Genomic DNA, 24,256 nt, shown 5'->3' on the forward strand with positions numbered 1-24,256 from the left:
GTCATATAAATTATGTTTTTCCATTGGTGCAAATCTTGGCATTCCATTTTTTTTTAATAGAGGAAAAAAACCCCTAAAACCAAAAGGGAACAAAAATCTCCTCCTAAGTACAGCTTTAACTGCAGCAGTGGAGTTTGCCTGCCTGCCCCTCTGTCACCCCCACGCCCCACCCGTCCCTTGGGAATTTAAGCTTATGCGAGGATTTTCAGTTTCGGCGAGGCGGTAGGAGCAGCAGTAACAACACTCTGAAGGTGCGAGAGTGATAAAAACAGGGACTGTCTTTGTCACGCCCCTGGTGCCTGCATTATTTATGAGGTATTGTAAAGCTGATGTAAGAGAGTGCTGCAGGATAACCCACTGGAGAGTTGGGACTTTCTTGTAAATGTCAGGCGAATCTTATTGGACATGACATTTAGAAAATTATCACTTGTGGTCTTGCATATCCACTCTTAAATACTTTAATGAGAATTAAATAATTTTATCGTGTATATAACACTTTATCCCTTACCCTCTGTAATTCCTCTGTGCTCTCTATCAAGTTTTGGTTTGAAACTGTTGCAATCTGTCAGATTTGCTGCCTGGGGAATTGCACAGTCGTGCCCCTTCACAGCTGATCTGCAAAAGAAAATTTGCTGTTACTTGAGTCAAACACAAACCAGTAACAGCATTTCACATAAAATATAAAATGTGACAACGGACATCAGATGTCTGTACTGAGAGGAAAAAGCACAAGATGCAGAAAGGGGCAACAACCAGTTCCCTTCCTTTATTCTTGCTCTTGCATGCTGCTGATGGAAATTCTCAAGGGTACGATGCAAAAGAAAATGCAGTTGTAGTGTGCTAGAAGGGTGTACAGCATTTCAGAGATGGTCGTTATCCAATGACACCTTGTATATCAAAGGATGAGGATAAATCTTAAACCTCTGGAAGCGTATTATAAGTGTATTTTGTTAATGCTCTGGATGAAGAACTGGCTCAGTATCTAGCATAGGGACAAGCAATGAGAAGTCAGGGACCAATAATCTGAAGTAGTGCCATCTTGAGATGCCTTGGAGGAAGTGGTCACGCTTTGCGTGTGATGTAGACGGCTGTTGTGCATTTCTGAAATGGAGAAAGAGTAGTTGAAGATATATGACGTTTAGCCTTCACTGAAGTGTGCAGCTGGTTATTTATTCCTGTAATAAGTTGCTTGGGAAGACGACTTCAGTATTCCAGAGAACCATCACGATGTTGCACTCCTTTGTATTGTGTGCATTATGCTTACAATTATTTTATTTGAGAGCTGTTAGTGCCCAGAGGTCCACTGAATCCGGACTCAGCTATACTTGGCGCTGCATAAATGCACACAAAACGGTCTTTTTCCAGATCTGTGTGTCTCTTGATCAGTAGTGTCTTTCTGTCTCACTAGAGATAGTTCAGTTAATTTAGTATTCCTATTATGCATGAAATAGAATATATTATTCTACCTGATCACAGAAGAAACATGGATACTTTATTGATGCTCTGGCCATCTTTTAAAAAGGGGAAACAGATTACCTTATTGTTATTAATAGACTGTACAATAATGAATGTTTACAAGATTATTTTTTTAACGATCTTTTGTTACTTAAGGCAAAATATTTGAGACATTTGTTGTTTTGATGCCTTAAATATGTTTTGCAAGGTAATTAAGGAGATTAATGCTAATTATAATTGGTGTCCATTCAAAAACGTCAAACCTATTTAAGTGTATTTTTCATAATAGTTGTTAATTAGTGAGCTGCATTGAAGTTTACATACAGAGAGAAGGAGTTAAAAGCTAATCAGAAGAAAAGTCGTGCTGCTGCAGATCTTGAAGACATGAGCAACCTACAGCTGACTAACACCAGTCCAGGAACGAGTCAAATATGTTGCTTTTTCACTGATCTTTTATTTGTTTCCTCCCACAGTATTTTAAAAAGCAGAAACGGTTAATCCCGGAAAGGACGGTGTGGAAATATTTTGTGCAGTTATGCAGTGCAGTTGAACACATGCACTCCCGCAGGGTGATGCACAGAGGTAACATTAATTCAGTCTCTTTTCACTGAATAATAATATAATGTTCCAATTAGTAAGCGCCTACATTCAAAAACAATTATGCTGATGTTCAGCCAATGCATGTTTAGAGAGGCTGGAGCTTGCAAGATGGATTTCTCCTTCTGTCTCTTTACCTCATTGTTAAAGGATTCAGTCCGAAGTGAGTGTGGTATTAGGAAGATGAGCTGCTTTGTATTCCAGACACTGATATTAAGTAGAAGTGTCAAACTTACCATTAGAAAAGTGTCAGAAGTAAAATGCTGAGACTACTGGATACAGTGAACTCTAAGAAATAGTCTTCATTATATTAGGTGTGACCTTAGAGAGTTTAGAAGAGTTTTTCTATCTTGCAAGCTTTTCTGAAATATTAATACAAATGTCCCACACTCTGATAACGTGTTCTCTATTTTCATTAATTATTTTTGAATCTCTTGTCTTGGAACTTTTCGTAACTTTGAGCTCTATCCAAAAATTACATTGCTTCTTTCAGCATAAATGAAATGCTTTGTGAAGGACTTGACCCAGGAAATGCAAATATCCCAAAAGGCACCAATACCAATCTCTACTGCTTGTTATTTCCTTTCTCCTTTGAAGTAGTGAATTCTTCACTATTTTTTTTCAGCAACGTGACACCATTTTTGCTCCTTTATACATCCCCTGATGCTGTGTATCGGTTGTACCTGAATTAGGTCTGTAATTGGTGGCTGTAATTTGGAGCCTCACACATGTAGTCTGCATTAACGTGAGGAAGGAGCCTCACTAACTCAATCCTGACATGACTGCTTGGGAAGCTGGGGTTCTAGTAATTTTTACACTCCATGAACAAACTGGGCTGTATAGAGCCCAGAATTTATTATATGTGGGACAATAATTAGCCTTTGGTGTGAGGGGGTGATAGTGGGCAGTACAGTTTCCTGTAGAAAACGATCATTTCCGAAGAGAAGCAGAGTTATTTCTTTGATTTCCATCGGTTAAAGAGCTTGTCTCTATTCTGTTGTGCTGTTTCCTACATTTTCCCTCATTGGTATTTCTTGTGTGCTGGGAAGTATACTCTGATTTTTGTGTATGTGCGGAGCTTGAAGTCTTGGAAGATTCAGCCTATCAAAGCTATAAAGAAACATGGTTCTGCTCAAGCCTCTTTTGTACAGAGTGCGCTCCAGGCTATGTTTCTATTGCAGTAGTAGAACCAAATAACCTTTTGTGGCTTTGACCTTTTACCTTTTTCTTCTTGCAGACATAAAACCAGCCAACGTGTTTATAACAGCCACAGGGGTGGTGAAGCTGGGAGATCTTGGATTAGGCCGTTTTTTTAGTTCTAAAACCACTGCAGCACATTCCTTAGGTAAGATGGTACTTGTAGATGTTAAGCAAGCACTGCCATACAGTTGTCAGCTGTGATGTTCAAAAGAAGTGATGTCTGTCCTCTTACTATGACAGAAGCTTGATTCAGTGGATGCATACTACCTTTTCTGTGATATGTATTTTAAATACGCTTCATATGGAATTAATAGGTATTTTTTGTTTTAAAACACCACTTGATTTGTTTTGTTCTGTTTGGGTTTTTTGTTTGTTTTTTTTTTCTGGAAGGTCTGGCCTGGTAAGTGTATGATTTATAGCAAATGAAACAAATGCAGCTTTTCCACTCTAAATAGCGTGTTTGCCTGCACTCTGCTTACTGGAATTAAATGTTACACCACCACCATTTTTAGCAGATGCTGATCAGCCATCTTGCCCTGAACAGGAGTTGTGACTGTCGTCTGAGGTGAAGGAAGTGTTCAAAGCCCTCAGGGTTCATCTGTTCCAAAAAGGGACTTCACGTGAAACTCAGCTTAGGCTTTAAAGATCCAGGTTTTCTTAATGTCTTCCACATATCTCAAGGTGGTTTTCCTGCTCTTCTGTCAGTGCAGCTAATTGTTCTTGCCAAAGCGTAGTACCTTGCTTTTATTCTTATTGAACCGTATCCCATTTCCAGACTATCCTACTTGCGATCACTCTGAATTTTTATTCTGTACTCTGCTGTGCTTTGGTTCATCCCAGCTTCTTGTTATCCACAAAGACAATAGCATCACCACGGTCCCCCGTGTTAATGCCTGTGTTGAACAGAACTAGAGCTATGGGCTGTCTTGCAGGACTTCACTTGAAGTAGCCTTCTACTTTGACAGTGAACTGCTTTTCCGACCAATTTTGCATCCATTAAGTAGTTTCATTTAGACAGATTTAACAGCTTGCCTATAAGTAAAGGTATATAAGCCTTTGATAAAAGCGTTGAAGTTGTAATACATCTGTTGCTTCTGTTTCCCTCCCTCTGAAGCCTCTTACCTTATCATGGAAAAAAATTTCATCATTTGTCATGATGTTTTGTGGACCAGTCATAATGATGATTCGTTTTGTGTTCTTTTTTCTGTGTTTTACAAGTAGTATCATTATACCTCCAGCATTTTTCTGGGAATTGAAATTAAGTTGACTGGTTTAGAGCAGCTGGGTTCCTCTCTCCCTCATTTTTACTGTTAGCATTAATTACAATGCTATAGAAAAGTATACAGTATATACAGTTCATTCTTTAAGTCTTACAGTATAAAGTATTTCATAATTGTGTCTGTAATCTCTTGAGAGGTGGCTGACTTTTCTGTTTTTGTTAATGGGTCTCAACTTTTTGAGTCAGAAAGGTACTTCTGTGTTACAGCAGTGAAGGAACTTTGGGTTTTAGTGCAGTATTTAAGCTCTTTTACATTTAACTCTCACAGTTGGTTTTGGAACACACGACATTTGTTACACTATTTGTGCAATTTCCTCCACTGAGTGTGAGTCTCGCTCAATTGTTTCTTATATGTGTACGAACTTAATTGATAATACTCAGCAACAACACTGGGGCTTCTCAGTGCTCAAGAAAGGAAGATATGTACCTTATTTTGTGTGTGCTTAAAAGAAAAAAAAAAAGAGGCATTTCTACAGCCTACTTCCATAAAATATATGCATCAAAAGCTATCCTAGGATATATACACACTTTACTTAATAGATTAAAATAAATCCTCTTCACAGAAAGTTACAGTCACATCATCTGAACAGGCAAAAAATATGATCATGTCTAATTATATGATCTTATCTAGTTTGACTGCTGCACTTACTATATTAATAAGAATAAATTGGGGCTTGGAAACTGGCTGCACATGTAAGCCAAGCTTGTGACCTTTACCAGGCTTGCTCTCTCTTAATTGAGAAAGCTCGTGTAGGAAGAGTTAAGCCTCTTCTGTGCGAACCTTGCCCTTCCTCAAATCAACAGCATCCTGGAAACAGGTGGATAAGGTGCAAAACACTCAGGGAGCAGCAGTGGGTGATACTGGAGACAGCGTGTTGTGTTGTGGGAGGGATGGGCACACCACCATTTCCAGTGGTTCTTGTATCCAGGTAAAAAGAACATTTTAACAATCAAAAAATATGCAGACTTGAAGCTTTTTTTTTTTTTTTTGGTAATTTGCCAGACATACAGGTTTTGTAGCAGCAGGAAATCTACTGATCTTGGTTTTGGTTTAATTAAGACATTTGTTTAAGTAGCTGTGAGTGATGAACACCCTGCAAACCAGAGCGTGGTACCCGCACGGACCCAGGCTGTGATGCCGGGCACTTCCCGTAGCCGCGTTGCCCCGGCAACCACCCTGAACCATCATTTCTCTGGCTGCTGACCCATGAATTGAACGCGTGGCTTATGCAAATATATTCATCTAATTTTTTTTTTTCTTTCGTTGTATTTGCTAGCATCAGACTGGCATAAAAGGGCATTAGGCAGTACCACAACCCGTCTGACAGGTGTACCACTGGGCTGCGGCGGCGCGGCCGTCGCCGTGTCAGGAATGGGAGCCGTAATTAGAGCAAGGAACAGAATGAACGTCAGATGAATTACCAGGCAGCAGATCATATTTGTCAGGAAGGATTGCATACATAAAAATTAAGTGACAGTACATGCCGGGGTAATGAAAGAAAAATGAAAGATTTGCCCATACACAGCTCGTGAGATGCAGGCGAGCGCCTTGCTGGGAGCAGCGGCAGGATGCCTGACCGGCAGCACGGCCGGTCGGGAGCATCGCTGGGGCAGCGGGTGACTGTGAGGCAGGGAAAGCCCCAGCCCCTGAAAAACCTCCACAGGCAGACCTGCGAGAGGGGAAACGTGGACACCTCCTGTCTCACTCAGTAACAAAACGGTGTTGGGAAAAGCAGCAGTATTGCAGGATGGGTGATAAACACCGGAACCCAGCCGGGGGCTGGAGCGTGTGGGTGAATTCACCAGGTAACACCTCTTCTGCCGCTTCCCCTTTTCCCTGTATGACTCGAGAGAGAAGACAGGGGATACTTTTCCATAGGGGAGAGCTCTTTATGCACAAGCTTTACCAGAAAACTCCCATGTTTTAAAGGTAATGAGTGTAGCTAAGGTGAATTTTACTACTACTTGTTACAACATGGTGGCTTACCGTCCTTCCTTTCCTAATTTAAGGTCCCCTGTAGCAGAAGCTGCAGGATTTAGTTTAATGGAGATAGATTTGCATATCACAGAAACTTCATTTTATTGGGGGGTGTAGGAGGGAACGGGGGGGCAATTCAGCATGAAGTGAGGAGGAATGCTTCTCCCCCTCTTTTTTTTTTTTTTTTTTTTGTCAGTACTGCTTACTATTTTCTTGAAAAACTTTTACAGCCTGTTCTTTTGTAGTTTATAATGTGAGCATTTTACTACATTCATAGTGGTTTTTCTTTTTTTTCCCTTTCTTTCTTTTGTTTGTGTGGTTATTTTTTTCCCCGGAGGAGCCATATGATACCTGTTTGACAGGCTATTTCACTACAGAAAATGACTGTACTTAACCCAAGGCTTTGCACCCAGTAATGATGAAATGACATCTGGATGCTGGAGTTTGGGTGTGTGACACCATGCAGTTTGGGTTGATTTTTATAGTACTGGTGTGTGATGTGCTTCCAAGTGTTGTCTCTTTCATTCAAGATTTAATAGGGCTAGGTGTAACTTTTTGTCTGTTTTTAATGTTTGATTGTGTCCATTATTTATTTTGTTGATCTCTGAGGTGGGCATCCAGTGAAATATCTTGTCAGTTAAACTTTCTAACAAGCATATTAGAATAGCCTTAAGTCATTAACTTTGCTATAAAACCTAATTAGTTAGAAGACAAAAATTATGAATATCAGAGCATGTTTAAAAACTGCATAGACTTTGGAAAACTGCGTAGACTTTGGAAAACTTAACAGTAAGCTGGTAGATTTTGTTTTACTAGGAGCTGTAATAAATATAGAGAATTTCTATTAATATTAAAATGGATAACTTTATTGTGAACTGGTATAACGCCTGTTTTTAGCCAAATAAACTTGGCATTATCCAAAGCTTCTGATTGGCTTTACATTTTGAAGAAAAAAAGGGGGGGGGGGGGGAACCAAAACAACGATTTTACACAGAATAGTCTTGTCTTGGAGCAGATGATTAATTATTTATTCTTGGACAAGAATAAACTTGGAGCAGATTTTCCTTTTGGGGAATGCATGTAAGTCAAAGCTTCCCAGTTTAGAACATGCAAATAGCATTGGATTGGAGTACGTGGGGTGTTACATGTTTCTTCTGGTTTCTTGTTGGATATGAGGGCAAACAGGGAGCAACTGCAGTCATAAGAGCAGCTCTTCTATAAATGGACTATTTGCCTTTTTTTTTTTTTTCCCCCTTTTGCTTGCCAAGCCAGTTTGCCATCTGAAACAAAATCACAGTACTTCAAGGGGCTAGTAAGCAGTACTTGTTAAGAAAAAATGGACACAAGAAATCTGCTTAAAACTTAAACAGCTAATATTCTGTGCATTTTGAGAAATTCTGGCCTTTTGGTCTGTGCCTGTAGCATGGTATTTCTGGAAGAAAAGATTGCTGCACAATTACTGCAGGTATATTGTACTACCTACGTGTTAAAAAAAAAAAAACCAACAACAAACCTCAAAAACTATAAGGACTTTGGTAGGGTTGTGTCTGTAATTAAATACTAATAAGAAAAAAATAGAGAGCTTAGAGCAACAGGTCTTGCAAAAACAGCTGCAATATTTATGCACAAAATATTTATTCTCTTTTGTAAGAATAAGTAGATTTAATCTTTTTTTTCTTTTCCCCTCCTTGAAACAATTAGTGGGGGTACCTCACACTGAGATTCGAAGGAATTGAAAGTATATTTTAGTGCCTTTGACCACTGTTTCACTTTAGCTAATTCCCAAAAGTTGAGCTAATTCCCAAATTCTCCTTCTGGGAAAAGAGCTCAGCCTTCTCGTTGGAAATACACCCCACGTAATGCAGATGTTTAGAAACAGATACTTATGAACTAGACTCCTTTTTAAATAATGCTGTAATTTTTTCTTGCTAACCTACAAGCATGTCTGGAGAGATGAGACAGGTGAGAGGAGTGGACTTTCATTTTCAAGTAGAATTGCTTCCCTGCTGTGTTTGCACCACTGGATATTATTAAAACATACTAAAATATTTTTCTCAACTGTATGTATGTTCATGGAATATGTAATAGTGTTGTCTTACATGTTAAAGCTAAGCTAATAGTTCTGGAAATACTTAATTGTTATTTTAAAAGCTGGGTGTTTTTTTGTAATTCATGGATGGCATCTCAGGTTTTTGGGCATAGTTCTTTGCCTTTTTCATTTGTAATGAGCATGTTTCAAAAATCACAAGTATTTCAAAACATTGCAAAGTTTGTTTTGACAGGAGTGGAACATCTCTAGAATGAAGGAATGCTTTAATCAGTATTACCCCTTTGAGGCCCGCGTTGCGCTCTGATATCTCTTGGTTTGAAACTGGGAATACTCTGTAAAGATACAATAAAGGTCAGAATTTGTTAGGTTCTTTCATATTCAGAAGTCTGTTCCCTGCTGTGAGAACGAAAAGTGATAGATTCAGAAACACTGTTCAGCTTGGTATTAAAGAGTAGCTGGAAGGTGCTGGTGAACGCAGAACAATAAAAGCTTTCCTTATCACTTGTTCTTGTACTTTGCAGCCAAATATGGCTATGGAGTTTGATTAATTTCAAGAAATGCTTATTTTTTATAGCATTTAAAAAACCCCAACATACAGACCCTATTAAAATATTTGGAAATATTCTGCACTGATTTCAGTCTAATGACAATCTGCCTAAAGGTGTGGGAGAAGCACTGCTGCAAGAGCCTCGTCTGTGGCGCATTAAATTCAGTGAATGAGACTCTGGAGCCTCCTAAAAGTATGAATCGGATTTTCTCTTGTTTCTGCCTATGAGCAGCTAAGGATGAATTTCACAGGAAGCATTGATCCCTGGCTGAACTGTATTTGCACAGGGAGAAGCTCTGTATAGAAGATAATGATCCTGTGTGTGACTCCTCTAATAACTCAGCCGCTGTCACTTTCACAACAACAAAACTCCTCTGATTCAAGCTGAAAAATGTTTTCAGAATGGGTGAGCATGGTCTTCCCTGTGTAGTGAAAGACTTGCTGAGTTCAGAAGTAACGTAGCTCTTCACCTGGGTGCTTCTGTGGCAGATGTGGGAATTCAGCTCAGAGTACCTATGCACACTGGTTGCTGTAGTTGCACGGGTAGGGTTTTTAATTCAGACTATATAGGAGAGGAAAGGAATTTGGATTTTATTTCTGGAATAACTTTGCTGCCTTTGCCTGTGTGTTTTCCTGGTAAAACAGGAGACTCTGCTCCTAATCTAACTGGGAATAATTAGCATTTCCCTACCTTGGGTGTTGCAGGTATCCCAGAGCTGTTCTGGTCCGTGTGGGTGTTGTAGCTGTGCTCACAGACAGTGCTGGGGAGAGTAGGAAGAAATGTTGTTCTGGTATCGCTGAAGTAGGCTGATATTCAAATGAAGTGTTGCAACTTTCAGGAACAGAATGGGAAGATGCTTACTTAGTCATAATCTTCTTTACGGTTTTGTGACCTTTATAACTTTAAAGGCACTACTCTACCACCTGGTAAGTAATATTGAATCTGAACAATATTTTGTATTTTCAGCAGGGCAAATGCCAAAGAAAGTTTCTGATTAATAGTCTCTGATTAGACTACTCTTGTCAAATTGACTAATGTAATGCAATGGTGAGCCCTGACTGATTGCACTGGAAGCCTTGTGCGGTTTTCTAGTAGATGCTCATTACAGGAGATTCCCACGTAATGTTGGACAGGCCATAAAGAGAATTGGGCTTGTCAGTCTTTTATCATGACAGTTATTTAAAAATTAATGCATCAGTTTTGAAATGCAGAGACCTGCTTGTTCGTACATTTGCTGACAACACTACAGTAATGATAGGTAAATGTGCAAGGTAGACTTCATAAAATCAGCTCAGGCGTGGACTGCTCCATAGACCTATTAATATAATGGAACAGACTAATGCACGGAAAATCAAATACGGACTATAACGCACTCATCCGTATTATAAACCCTGTCATTCTGCTTTGATCGAAGGTTGTTTTAAGGCATTATCTGAAACGACAGTTTTAGCCTACCAAGCAGACCCCTGCAAACGTGGAAGGCGAGGCCGTAACTTTAGAGCCCACACGTTATTATTTGCTCTGAGCTTGTCACGCAGTGACCCAGAATAACTGATCGCAAGAACAGCTATGGCTGGAGGCCGCCCCTGGCACCAGCACTGTGAAGCACAAAGACTTCGGGGAGCAAGAGTGGGAATGATCTTCGTGTTCCCTCTTGCCAGCTGTGTGCTGCTGTCCACCCGTGCTCAGCTCCTGTACTCGCTGTCAGTGAAGGGCTAGCATGTCTTCTGCTTCAGCTGCTCCATTAGCTCTCCTGGCAGATTTGAGAGAAGCAGCAGCACTGAGAAGTTGAAGGTAGGGAAGTGTCTTACACACTGATGCTCAGTGGGGACTTCCAAAACTGTCTTCAAGAACTTCACATAATGAATCACCGTTTCTTCTGCAGCTGCATATTTTTAAGCAGGAAAATGAATCAGTGCTGTTCCAACCAAGTCAGTTCTTGTACAGAAATCTGGCAAATGTGTGGGAATTACTTGGAGAGCTGCGCTGTCCATTGTGTGCATCTTGCATGCACATGGGAGAGATCCATGGAAAGCCTTGTTGGGTTCTTTGAATGAGTCCTGTCTGCTCTTGGTGTTCTGTGAAGTTACTCTGTGCAGTCTGTTAAAAATTATTAACTATTAACAGAACTCTGGCCTCATCCATACATAGAGGCCTTTCACTGGCAATTAAAACCAGCCGGATCTGGGACAATGTCAGTTTGGCATGCGCCTAGGCTGGATATGATATTACTCAGCATGGAAATATAATAATCTCCATGTGTTATTTTTCCTGTGTTGTAGTTTGTATAGAATTTGCAAAAATGTAACTTCACATTAGGGTACTCTTCACATTCAAAGTGAAGTAATTTCTTATTTGAATGACCTGCAAGCACAAGCAGAGTTTATCATATAGGGCAGCTGATTACTGAAAGTCCTGGGGGACCAAATAAATGAGCCAGTCAGGGCAGTGGTCCCCTTTCTTGGTTACTTGTTCTATTTTGGTAAGTAGAGTTTTATATATGTATTCCTGTAACATCTTATGTTTCACACCGATGCCATAGGATTAATTTCACATTAAATGCTACATTTCTGAATAGCTCTGCGTAAAAATTATTGACGTTCAGTAGACTCAAGGTTTGGGCATATAAATGTGTGACAAAAATGTAGAATAAAGATTGAAGGGTGTTGGTTTGAGGGGGGGAGCGGGTTGTTGTTTTTGTTTTGAGGTAAGCTGCCTAGTTCTCACCCCAGAGAAAGAAAATGCCTTGAGTATTTAAGGCAGAGTAGCTGGTGCAACATGAATCCCAGTTTACCCCACAGAAAACTTAGGGCTTCAGAATGCTGATACAGTAGAGACTTTAGTAATGGGTTAAACTGGGAGGATCTGGTGCATGTGGCATCCATACTTCCAGCAAGACCTACATAAGGGGGAATGTTGAGGATGCTTTGGAGTCAATTGGATAATTGCATGCTAGCATTGACAGTACTCGTTTCAAATCAATGCTCATTGTTTTGACTAAATAACCTAAGAGAAGATTTTTGTATTTCTTTGATTTCCAGCTTCTGTTAGGGTGCTGATGTACTGAGAACGAGTATTGTCTGACTCCTCAGGTGCTGCCCCACCTCTAACTGTTCCTCTGTGTCTTGGTTTATAGATGTGTTGTGAATTCTTTGGGGCTGTAAACATCTTTTTGTCCTGTGAGGACAGGCCTTGTATGGTGCCTGTATCAAGGGGATCCTGGCCTGTGTTTAGGTTTTCTGGATGACAGAGGAATGCAGTTAAGATTTGGACTCACACGTATACTGAGCATGGCGTGGTCTAAGCTAGAGGGACCCCAAAATGATTTTGCTCAGATATCGCACTGACGGCAGCAGCTTTGTGCTGGGTCATCTGTGCACTCAGCGGGGGTTGATTTTTTTGCCTTTCGGGAAGCTGTTGCTTTCTGCCCCAGAACCCATTTGTTTCCTACAGTGTGCAAACCCCTCCTTAGGAGCGTTGGGGGAAGGTGGTGGCTGTTCTTCCCCCTCCACCTCTAACACCATCCTTCATCTGCTTATTAGTCTTCCAGCTGTCTGCAGTCAGCATTTCAAATGGAGAAATTGTAAACTGAATGTTACAGGCAAATTAAACATTTGCCATCTTGTGAGGAAGGGTCTTTAATTAGGAGAAGGATACACTGGAATGCCAAAAGCAGAAAGAAAAAAAAAAAAAAATGACAGGGGACGGGCAGGCAGGGGAAGCAGGAGAAAAGAGAGCATATAAAGTCCTTGGATGTTTTAATAAATGATGTATCTGAGGATTATTTGATGTAGTTGAGACTGCCAGGATGTCTTGTGTTTTCAGTACCACAACTGAAACTTATTTAGGATTTAAAAAAGAACCTTTTTGAGGTAAGGAATTTATTAATAATTTCCTGTAACTTCTGTCCAAAATGCTGGAGTAAATTTCTTTTGATAGAATACAGGCTTCTGGAAGTACATAGAAATCCCACAGCTTCTGATGTGACTGCAAGTTGGGGCAGTGTTTTAAAGTTTGGAATGATTATCTTGGTTCTTTCAGAAAGTTTTTGAATACCTGTCTGGTGCTGGGCTTGTTACTTCCATTTCTCTGCTGCAGTAAATGGTCTCCTGAACTCTTAAAAAGGGTACCCCGTCATATCTGGAGCCACTCTTGTCATGCTGCTAGTGCAGTGTGTGTCAGGTGAACGTTCAGTCGATATGCTGTCACAGGAGTCTTGTTGTAGCAGGGCACATTCATGACATCTGACTTGCCGTTTCAATGCTGTTGCGTGAACCAAAGGAGGATAATCCTTTACGATTGCTCTGTCCGTCTGAGACACTCGGAAGGTGCTTGGAAGACTGGAAGGGGAGGAAAACATTCCTCAAATTTCAAAAATACAGAAGATATTTTCAGTAATGTTCACCAGTCCTCTAGCTCTGTATGTGATGATATATTTGGTTCTACGCCTTCGAAACCATGATTTGTTTCCAAATTTTTGTGCCAATCTCTTCTAATTAGCTATTCGTGCTAAACTTAATCCTTTAATGAAGTCAAACTTCTGTATAATACAGGTTGCACAGTCACTTTTTAAGATGATAACTCCTCGTTTGTTTGTTTGTTTTTTACAGTGGGAACTCCATACTATATGTCCCCAGAAAGAATACATGAAAACGGCTATAACTTTAAATCTGATATCTGGTCTTTGGGCTGTTTATTGTATGAGGCAAGTATCTTCTAACTTTTTTTTCCCAGGTTTGTCTTAACCGCACAATACAGTACAGGAATTGAGTAGGTCAGACTTACTTTAGCTTAATTGTTGAGAAACCTTATGAAAAGTTAATTTTTTTTGTGCTTATCATGTGCTTTTTGAGCATGAACAGCAAAGGTATTGTGCCATACAGCACAGTACTTACACAAAGTTAATTAGGAGGTCACGGCAGATGTTGAGGATATAGACATAAACAAGCCAGCTTACTGCATTCTTTCTTCCTACTGTGAGCAGAGCTGTTATTAGCGCAGCATATTCAGAGTTTCTCCTGAATACTGCCTTGGTTTTAAACGTAGCAAATTCATTTGAATGTGAGCTACTGGTTCGTTAAATTGAATTCTGACCCATTGGAGTATTTTGATTTTAGGAGCTTTCGATAAAGAAAAATAGAGTTTTTATGTAATGTGGAATCAGTTTCTCTAACTTTATTGGACTACAGCTGGGATTTTTTCTAATTGTACATTGTCTTCTAGCCAAATGCACAGATACAAAGCAGGCACACTTTGTATGAACTACATGCTTAGTGTGCAACTTCTTCTTAAAAGCTGTTACATATATTTTGAAAATAAGCGCTATGATTTTATACCAGTACTTTGAGTTTTGTGATTTCATTTTCAGCAGGGATCAAAGGGTATTGAACAGTCTTGTCCTCATTTATAATCTAATCTTAATCTTTTTTTAGATGTATGCATCTTTGAATTCAAGTGTAAGTGCAGGTCAACATTTAGAAAGCTTTTATCCCAGCCCAGAGAATTAAAAATCCCTGGGATATTTAGTAATAAGAATTACGTGAACTGATGACGTTTTGCGTCTCACTACAACTTCTCGTAACCACATGGAATTAGAGAATAAACAGAAATGTAATTTATTTTGTGTACACATCAGATGTGAAAACTACTATAGTTGAGCATGTACTTCAGCTAGTTGATTAAACAAACCTTTTAGGACAAGACAGTATAAAAGTAAATTTTCCCGTAACATCGCTCTACCCAGCAGGAGTTCAGTGCTTGTCACTGGTACGTACTTCTGGGAAGAACACTCATCTAATACAACTAAATGCTTGTTCAGCGAGGTAACCCACTGTCGTCGGTGTGTTACCAAGCCCTGAGTCATACAGTTCGATAGGTGCTGATGTACTGTTGGCAGAGTGTGAAAGTGCCATGTGGTGTGCATCTTCAGTGAGAGAGATTGGTGCTGGGAACTCAGTGAAATAAATCGATAAAATCCTGCTGAAGGGACTTAAGCAGTCTTGGGGGCTCAACTCCAACAGCCCTTTGCTTCTCACATGTAAGAGAGCAGCACAGCTGGCCCAGAAGTGGCTACGAACTTGTGTGGCCTGAAAAATGCTCTTGGGGGGAAAAAACCCCACAACTGTCCATTCTTTTTATACTCCTACCAGTGTCCATCCAAAGACTGTATCTCCACAGTGCTTCAGACAGCCTGCTCACAACTGCTGACTGTCCTGTACACTTGACATGGCATAGAGTTTCATAAGGAAAAAGACTTATCTGCGTGTCTGGCATAAATGCCCCATACGTCACCGTGAGCAGTGTAAAGTCCCAGCGTTGGCCTTCCTAGTATCAGAGCAAATAGCCGCCAGATCTGCTGAAGGGAAGATCTGCTTTGGTGGAAACACTGGAGCCGGACATGGTTGTATCACTGTTTTATTGCTAAAATTCCATGGGGTAGGAGGGAGAGAGAGGGTGTAAGAAACCCTACTAAGTACTTGATCAAAAATATTTGGAAAATCGTGAGCTTAAATTGAGTGGATTTGTGCCTATCCTCAAATTCTCATTACCTCTAGTGAAAGAATTCAAGATACTTTTAATAATTCCTGAAGCAGCAGCAACATACCATTAAGAAGCTGGTATGTTTTTATAAAGGATGGTTTTGCTTGTAATGCTTCTAATGAGATACTGAAAACTGGAATGGTACAGTATAGCTGTATGTACCTGGGTCTGCTAGTAGCGTTTGAAAAGGAATTTGGAGACTCTTCTGTGGGAACAGGGGGAAGGAAGCCTGAGCTCCCAGTAATTCATCATGCAGAACAATTCCAGGTACGCTTCACGTATTGGGCCTAAAGAGGAATTCTCAGGTTAAAGCTTTGCTGAGTCGAGGACTTTGGCCCTGCCATGGTGTGTTGGACTTGCCAAGTCTATCAGTAACAGTCCAAGTTGCCCAACTTGGACATGCTACTCGTTTGCTGCTGTAGTGTACAGCTTCTCCGTCAGGCTGCTCTGAGGCATTTCTGAGGCTGAGCTCTGCTGGAGATGGGATTCCAGATTTATGCAGAGAGAAATATTTAGCGTTGTGCTAAGATATGTTTTTGTTGCAGACAATATGGTCCCCTTATGGCACAGTAGTCTTGGTACTCCTTATATTTCAAGAAGCTGACTTAATTGCGCACTAAACATAATTCTCTGGTAGGAGTAGCAGTACTATAGTAACGTGAAAGATTTGGCATGTGAAGCATTTTTAAATTTACTTCCTACGTAGGTAAGCCTTAACTTTGTGAACAGGAGCTGTGAGATCTTGCAAGTTCCAAGGAGGACTGGACAGATACCAATTTTGTGTTCAGTAGATAAACAGCTACTTGACTTTTTAAACTTTCTAGAATGTGGAAAATTAAAAATCAAATTTGTGTGTCTTTTGAAGGAGCTGTGTTTTATCTTCACTAATTTCTTGTAACGAGAATGTTTTTCCATTTGGCTTAAAAGTAAGGAAGCGGTGTTTGTTTGGTTATGAGTCACTTCTGATATTTCTCCAGATAGATTGTGTAGATAAGCTGCAGAGAGATTTAATGTACAAATTGCCTTCAGAGACACGCATGTCCACTGGAATTCACTTAGGGCACATTGAGGGGTTTGGGATGTGATGCCACATAGCAGCACTTAACTTTGACATTGATAATCATACAGTGATTTTTATTAAATCTTATCAATATAGTAGTAACTGTCTTCATCCCTCACTTCCTGTAGATACCTGTCAGCAAGATAACTTGGAGGGGATAAAAATAAGTTGTTAATTCCCAGAATATAGCTACAAGCAATGACTTTAGCGGTTCGGGCAAGACGATCAATTTAAACACTAACAGTGATTCCTATATATATCTCTCTCTCTCTTTTAACCAGTCATACTGCATGGTGGTCATTTTAAATGGAGATCTAGCTGTCCTGTGGTAATTGCTCTAATCAAAATGTCAGGAGCAAACCCCACCGTAGCATCACAAACTGTTGTTAGTGAGATATTTGGAGTGCCTGTGGTCATGACCCTCGCAGACCTGACTGTTTTAGTCAGAATGCGTGTGCTATCTCTTTCCATTTTAATCTCCTGCGTTTACCAGCCCCAAACCCCACAGTGTTTCCTTTTCGTTCCTCCTCTTTTGCCCATGACCGCTTAACTAGACTTGGAAAGAAAAGTTAATGGGAATTGAAAAATCCCTTTCAACCTTACTGGCATTATTGATGTTTGTATTGAAATCTTGGAGACCTTGTTTAACCCTTGATTGCCTTCTGTGCCTTCCCTAATGTGCCCATTAGTGTTTTTCTTGGAACAATCTTGCGTGCTGGGTGCTCCAGTTTTGTTCTAACTGATTGAGAGCAGTTTGCTATCAATCTCTAATTGGAGATTAGAGTCTCTAATTGGAGTCTGTAATTTTTTCCCCACTGATTTGCCTGTTACTGTTATGACAGTAATGAAGTAACGGCGATGCAACATCACCTTTTGCCTTCAAAGACTTCCAAAAGGCCACAAGCACGGGGCTGTCAGGGCTCTCGCCCGGCCATTGGGGCTCTGTTCACAAGCCTGTTGGGCAACTCAGGTCTCTAGGGCTACGAGGAATGGCTTAGCATTACTACTGATAATAGTGGTGAAACTCCAGAGAGGTAAAAGTGTGCCCGTTCCCCAACCCGCTGTTCTGTGCAGCTGTTAAAGGTGTAATTCCTCTTCTCGCTCAGCCTGCAGCGAAGCACAGTAAATGCCACTAGCACAGCAAATATCTCAAGCCACGTTGCATGAAGCATTACAGACAGAAAACTGAACAAGCCTGGAATTTTCTGAGATGTTTTTGGGAGCCGTGTACTCAGTTTGTCCTTCAGTGTAACTTGGGTACCTTTGTATATTCTGTATTGCCATTTATAAGCCTCTCTGGATACCTGATAAATACCTCTGGAAGAGCTTCCTGAAAAATATTTTAGTCTGGTGATACCTAAGGAGATACATTCTGGCCTAATCTCCAAGGTTATCTTACTACTTCTCGTAATGGCTCAGAACTCATTGCAGAGGGTCTCACACCCCTGCACGGCTGTCTTGCACAAGGTGACCCCCTGCAGCTGAGGCATGTTTTCACTAATTTCACAGAGTATCCAATATGTCTTGCAAGTAAGCAAGGAAGAAACATAATAACTTTAAGTTATTTAAAAGATAGGCTTATGATTTGACCAAGGAGAGTTTATCTTGATGTGTCCTGCATTGCTTAACTCTTGGACGTGTGTTAATGGTAATGAGGTTTCGGTAAGACACCCCCGGCTGCAGCCCGCTCCTGCGGTGCCCGGGGTGCGGGGCAGCTCAGGGATGCCTCTGCGCTGGGCCCGTCCTACTGCTGGAAATCCAGCCCAAACGCAGCATTTCAAAACCCTGCCCTAATCAAAACTACTTGTCTGTCACCAAATCACTAATAATCCATCAATCTTGATTCCTAACTGCAGGATAATAGAGTGGAGGATCTAGTATTGACTTTTTTTAATTCTGCTGGGAGCTTGCTGTGTGTGTCAGCAACAAGACAGCGTTCTTCAGATGGCTTTCACAGCGCATGGTAATGAGCAAAAGACTAATAATCATCAAATAACCCCCTGTTAAAGCCATAGTGAGAAGCATCAACTTCAGCTGGCCTCCGTATGAAAAGCTTGCTGATTTGATGTGGCTTGTAGCAAAATAGCTTAGAGATCTAAACAGAGTGGATAATATCCGCAGTTATCCAGTGGTGCTTCATTAGAAGGAGGTATCACTGGGCTGCACGGGGCCGCCTCTGACAGGCGGTGAGAGTGACGAGCAGCGATGAGCAGCACTTGAGTAACACCCTGGACTAAGAAGACGATGGGCCCAGCATGGCCAGCGGCCGCGGGTGGGTCTGCTGGGCTTGGGTCCTGGTGTGGGAAAGCGAGAGGGAAGGTGCTTAGCTCATCGTGTGTGCCTTTAATAGACACGACTTAAGCCCCGTTTTGTAAGTTCAAAAATGCCTGTGTTCCTACGGCTGTTTTTCTGAGGCTCATCGTTCAGTGTTCGTTTAGACCTCCTGGTTGAGAACTTGCAGTGTAAATGGTTTTCCGCACACAAAGATGCCATTTCCTTCCTGAGACTTAAGTATAATATAAATATATCTTTGTAAGGAGTCTCCGCATGCCCTGGAAGGAATTCTTCCCCACCCAGAGCCTTCCGTCATGCTCTCCTTGCTGTGTGAACAGCCTGTTTATCTCAGACATCTGTCATATTTTTGGAGATGCAAATACTGGATTCATAAAACAGAATTGAAAGAGAAAAAAGACCAGTTTGATTAGGAAAAGTTTCAGTAGTTTGGTTCCCAAATCTGCCTGGGATGCTCTTTTCTGAATAGCAGATTTCTGGCAGGAGGGGATGTTTGTTTTGAGGTTGGTTTTTTTTGTGGGTTGTTTGTTTTTTTGTTTTTTTTTTTTTTTAAAGGCTGAAGTACATTGCTCATGCTTATAAGGTTCTTCATATTCTAGGTAGCTAGATGTCCAGAAATAATCCATTTATTCTTTGTAGCAGTCTATTAAAAATCTGCCAGTCACAGAGAGTAAATGAACTGAATATGGTCATAACCGAGGAGGATTGAAACCACGACACGTGGTTTGAAACACCAAGGCAGAAGAACTTCTACTTTTTAAAAGAGATGATTGTGTTTATGAGAGGTTTTCATAGTCTACTTTGAGCCGGTTGGTTTCTAAGCTATTGCCCTATGGTCCGAGCATCCTATTTCTTGTTTTGTGGTTTTTGGTTTTTTTTTTTTTTTTAGAAAAAGGTACTTTTTTCTGTGTACCTGTAGAATTGCCTGTACGCACCCAAGGTCCCACATCTGAAACGTTTTGGGCAGAAAGAATCCCAGTGACAGGAAAACGTAGAGACTTTTCCAGGCTTGGTGCTGCCCAGTGGCCGTGTGCCGTGGTCACGGCTGGCTCCGGTGGGAGGCAGGGACGAGGGGCTGGCGTCACAGGGGTGCACAGAACAGCAGTGTCGGAGCAGGGGCCTGGCTGCCTGAGGCGGCAGGACTGGCACTGCCGCGTCTTGAACGGAGACAGGGTGCTGCGTGGCAGGAGGAGCTCCGCGCTGCTGCTGCAGCTCCGCTCGCTGACGCTTGCGTGCGAGGACGGTAGGGCGTTGGGAAGCGCCTGGCACAAGCCCTGTGACGGTGTGCACAACTGTCGTGACCTCGGAGCAACTTTGGCTGTGGGCAGTCTCGGGGAGCAGCATCTTCACTTGCTCACTGTCAAAGAACAAACCTTGCTCTTGCAAATCAGCGGCACTGAGGGCTATTAAATCCTTGGCGTTTCTGAAATATTTTCTGTTTTTTCTCTCCAGATGGCAGCTCTTCAGAGTCCTTTCTATGGAGATAAAATGAACCTGTTTTCTCTTTGCCAAAAAATAGAGCAATGTGACTACCCACCTCTTCCAGCTGAACATTATTCTGAAAAGGTAAATTGGGAGCATTTTTGCAGGGGAATGTGGGGCGGGGTGCGGTGAAGTTCCCCTGCACAGGGGAAAGGGAACCCGGGAGAAGCCCCCCACATCCAAGGCAGAACAGGAGATGGCCAGAGTGTCCTGGGTATCTTTAGGGCTGGCTAAGGAAACTGTCGTCGTGATGTCTGAATATTGACAAGCTAAATTAAGACAGAAAAGAAGATTTTTTTTAATGTGGGGAATATCTTGAAACTGAAAGTCTGGGATGCTGGCAGAAACCGACAACGAACTGTGGGAAGGCCCTCTCCTTCGCTTCCTTTCCCTTAAAATAACATACCATAAAACAGTGCTTAAACTTTTGTTTATGAAGTCTTCAGTGTGTAACAAAGGGGAGAAAGATTCTTTTTAAGAAAAATAGGGCGAGGAAAGCTATTTAGTTTAATGCAATAAGCATCTATACAGCAGCTGTATGGGGGCTTTTTAAAGTCTGGGTTTTGTCCATATGAAAGCAAGGGATGGACAGCAGTAGCTGAACTGGAGTATATAAAATTAAAAAAAATTGTCACTGTGCGTGCTTGCTCGGCGATGTTTCACTTCAGCTGCAAACACACGTGTTGTTTTTGTTTAGGGTCTTTTGAGCTGGGTTTTTTTTATTATTTTTTTTCCCCTTACCTAGACAAACTAGCTGTTTTTCCTTACCTCCTCATTCAGTTACAGTTACCTTCTATTTGAAAGGAAATAGCTAATGTAATTTGAAATGTTCACCATATCCTTTGGGGGTTTTCTTTTGTTTTACTCCGCCTCAGAGTTCTGAGGAGCAAGAGGCAGGATGCAGGGGAAATACTCTACGTGGCCAGCAGCAGACAGTCTGGTCTCCACCCTGAGAGGGTGCACCGCCTCCTGCACCACACGTTTTACGTTTTACTTAGTTTTTTACTTGTGAAGTAACTCATGCAAAAAAATTATTTGAGAACTGTTCTGGAAAAGTGAATTTTTAAAATTTCCCCCCCCCACCCCAAGCTGCCGTAGCAGCAAGTCCTGGCTCTGTGCATTCACATTTGCCATGCTGTTGTAGCATGCATTTCAGGATATGCCTGCTGGCAGCAAGAATTAGTGTAAGTTGACAGATGTGTTTCCTGTCTTTACAATTACTGTCTGTTTGCTTCCCTCTGGCAGTGCTAAAGACTGTGTAGTGTAGTGATACAATCCAGGGTGAGAAGGATGGTTTAAAGCTCAAAGGCGCCAGGTCCCAGAGAACTAGACTCCAGATGGTGTTCGTACACTATTAACAGAATGCTTGACAAAGTCTGAGGAGGGCTGTGCCTTTGGCTGTAGCTCATCTCGCTGCATTAGCTGCTGCTTCATACTGAAGCCGCAAAGAGCTTCAATTTTGTGAATATTAGAACATGACTCCACCATGAACAATATTCAGTTTAGTGCATACTTTTAAAGATTGGATGTTCAGATGTTTTTGGAGTGGATAGCCAAAGGGAAAGGTGTGTTGGTGTCTCCCAGCAGCCAAGCTAGATAAACCGTGCAGGCAGGCAGGATCAGAAATGTAGAGGCAGCTGCCTGCAGCAGCAAGTTGCACCAGAAAGAATTTGTTCTTCCCGTGGCCTGTGGGTGGGTGGTTATCTCAGTCTGGACGTACGCATTTTCCTTCAAGAGCGAATGTCTCTGTTCTAGATTGAAAGGGCAGAGTCTTTACAACCACTCTAGTATTGTCACTGCTGCAGGTTTGTGAGGGATGTGGGAAAGCAGTAAAGCCTTTCCATCCTCCCGCCTGAGGGCAGGGGTGAGGATTAGGCTGTGCCCGCTACCACAGTTTTCAGTGATGCTCCAGAGCCATCGGCATGTCTTTCCTTCGCCTCAGTAATGTGGTCTCGAAGCGAAGCTTCGGCTGTAGGCTGGCTGCTGGTCACGTGAATATTTTAGTTGCAGCGTTGTTTTAGATGAACAAGGCAGAGCATTTATGGAAGAATGCCTGCTTTAATGGTGTTTCCTTTCAGTGATGTTCCTCTTCTCCGTAGCCTTTTGTGGCTAACCAGTCCAAATCCTCCTGTGATCAAGTGGCATGCTGCTTGTAGCAGGAGGAGGAGCTGGGATTCCAGCCAGCATTAGTTTTCTGTATCAGGAATAAATTTGCTAGTAATTGGAGATACTGGTTGGCGGTGCTTATCAAGGCTTGGTCCGCCAGTTCCTTGTAGATGATGGTGAAACGCCTGTGCTGTCCTGGTCATCAATAGAGGACAGAACTTCCCAGGCTGTGTTTAAGTGCTGTATTTACATGGGAGCACAGCTACTGGTTGGACAAATTGTACTGATAAGCCCAGGCTCTGGTCAGAGCTTTAGAAGCATTTTAATTTGTTTGTGGGCGTTTTGTGGTAATCTTGTCTGATCAGGGCTGATGTATATGTTAATCTTTGGGGTCTAACGGTTATAAAGGCAGCACCCCCCTGCCCTCAGATGAATCAGAAAACGTCACCGTAGCAGTTAGGAGAGAATGGGCCAGGGCCAGGCAATGGAGATGGATTTACTCCAGAGATCGCCTGGCTCGGGGGATTGTATTGCTCTTAGTGTGTACACACAAAATGACAGGCAGGGTGGTTAGCAGGAACTGCATTACATCGTGTCCTTGCTGCTTGCACTGCCTGTGTGCCCCTGCCTCCATCCTGCCTGCGTGTTTGCCGCTCGGCCGCGTGCTGCCCTGCAGGAATCCTCGCTGAAACGTGCGTCGGGCCCGGCGACAACTTGAAGCGTGGGGCCTTGCTCCATCCAGGGCTGAAAACCTCACTTGAGTACATTCAGTAATGGAGCTGAAGCCGTGTGCTTGATAGCTGTATGGTCATGCTTTTAATTACCATTAAAATAATTGGCACTGTGGCTACTGGGAGGATGTGAGAAGATCAGAGGCTCAAGGCTGTTTCTCCCGGTGCCTCGGGGGTACGAGCAGCTTTCAGTGTCTGTATAATTAAAAGCTACAATCTTTCATGTGCACAATAAAGAGGGTTGGGAGGTGGGGAGACTTCAGCCCTTCTGCATTTTATTTATTAAACATAATCAATGACCAGTCTCTTCTTCACAAAGGTTTTTAGGAAACACTGGTGTTTGACAGCCATGCTCCGCTATCTTAAGATACACAAGTGCTGTTCTTACATTAAAAACCTTGAACTGGGTTGTTACCAGGGACTGGTGTGGAAGGGGAGTGCAGTCGTACAGGAGAGCTCTGTTCAGGACACGTTTTTAAACCCCTCCCTCTCCTTCCCCCTTTCCTCAGAGTCCGTTTGCACTGAAAAGTCCATCCCTGCCTGTCAGCTCCGTCAGATTTCTGGTAGTGATCTCGGTTTTCCTTCCTTCATCCATGTCCTGCTCATGCCACTGGTGCCTCCCTCTGCCCCGCGCTGCTTCCCCAGCCCGCGCCCTGGGTGCACTTCGCTGGGTCCTCCTGCGCCGGGCTCCCTTCCCCGCTCTGCCAGCCCGCCGCCCTGTCTCGTGCTTCAGACTCCTGTTGACCGCGAGCTGCTGGTCGTCTGATGCTACTGGTCATCTCTGCTCTGGTTCTCTGAAGTGAATCAAAAATCCCCCAGGAAAAAATACTTTTTAAAAAAAAAAAAAAAAAGCAGCTTTGAAACTCCCAGTGTCAGGAGTAACGGATCAGAGGTGGTGGTGGCATTCTCTGTAGAGCCACACTAAACCACTGAGCAGG

At 42.1% G+C, this 24,256-nt stretch overlaps 1 protein-coding gene across 3 annotated transcripts in view; it reads left to right on the forward strand.

Moving 5' to 3' along the window:
• NEK6 (NIMA related kinase 6) overlaps positions 1-24,256 on the forward strand; it is a 68,838-nt gene that overhangs the window by 43,948 nt on the left and 634 nt on the right. For all 3 annotated transcript variants that reach the window (XM_050908035.1, XM_050908033.1, XM_050908034.1), the window contains exons 6-9: positions 1,929-2,037; positions 3,290-3,397; positions 13,718-13,812; positions 20,452-20,565. In XM_050908035.1, the coding sequence (XP_050763992.1) occupies positions 1,929-2,037; positions 3,290-3,397; positions 13,718-13,812; positions 20,452-20,565 (426 nt within the window). The remainder of the gene's footprint in view (positions 1-1,928; positions 2,038-3,289; positions 3,398-13,717; positions 13,813-20,451; positions 20,566-24,256) is intronic.

This window comes from Gymnogyps californianus, chromosome 18, assembly GCF_018139145.2.
Source record: "Gymnogyps californianus isolate 813 chromosome 18, ASM1813914v2, whole genome shotgun sequence".
Lineage (NCBI taxonomy): Eukaryota > Metazoa > Chordata > Aves > Accipitriformes > Cathartidae > Gymnogyps > Gymnogyps californianus.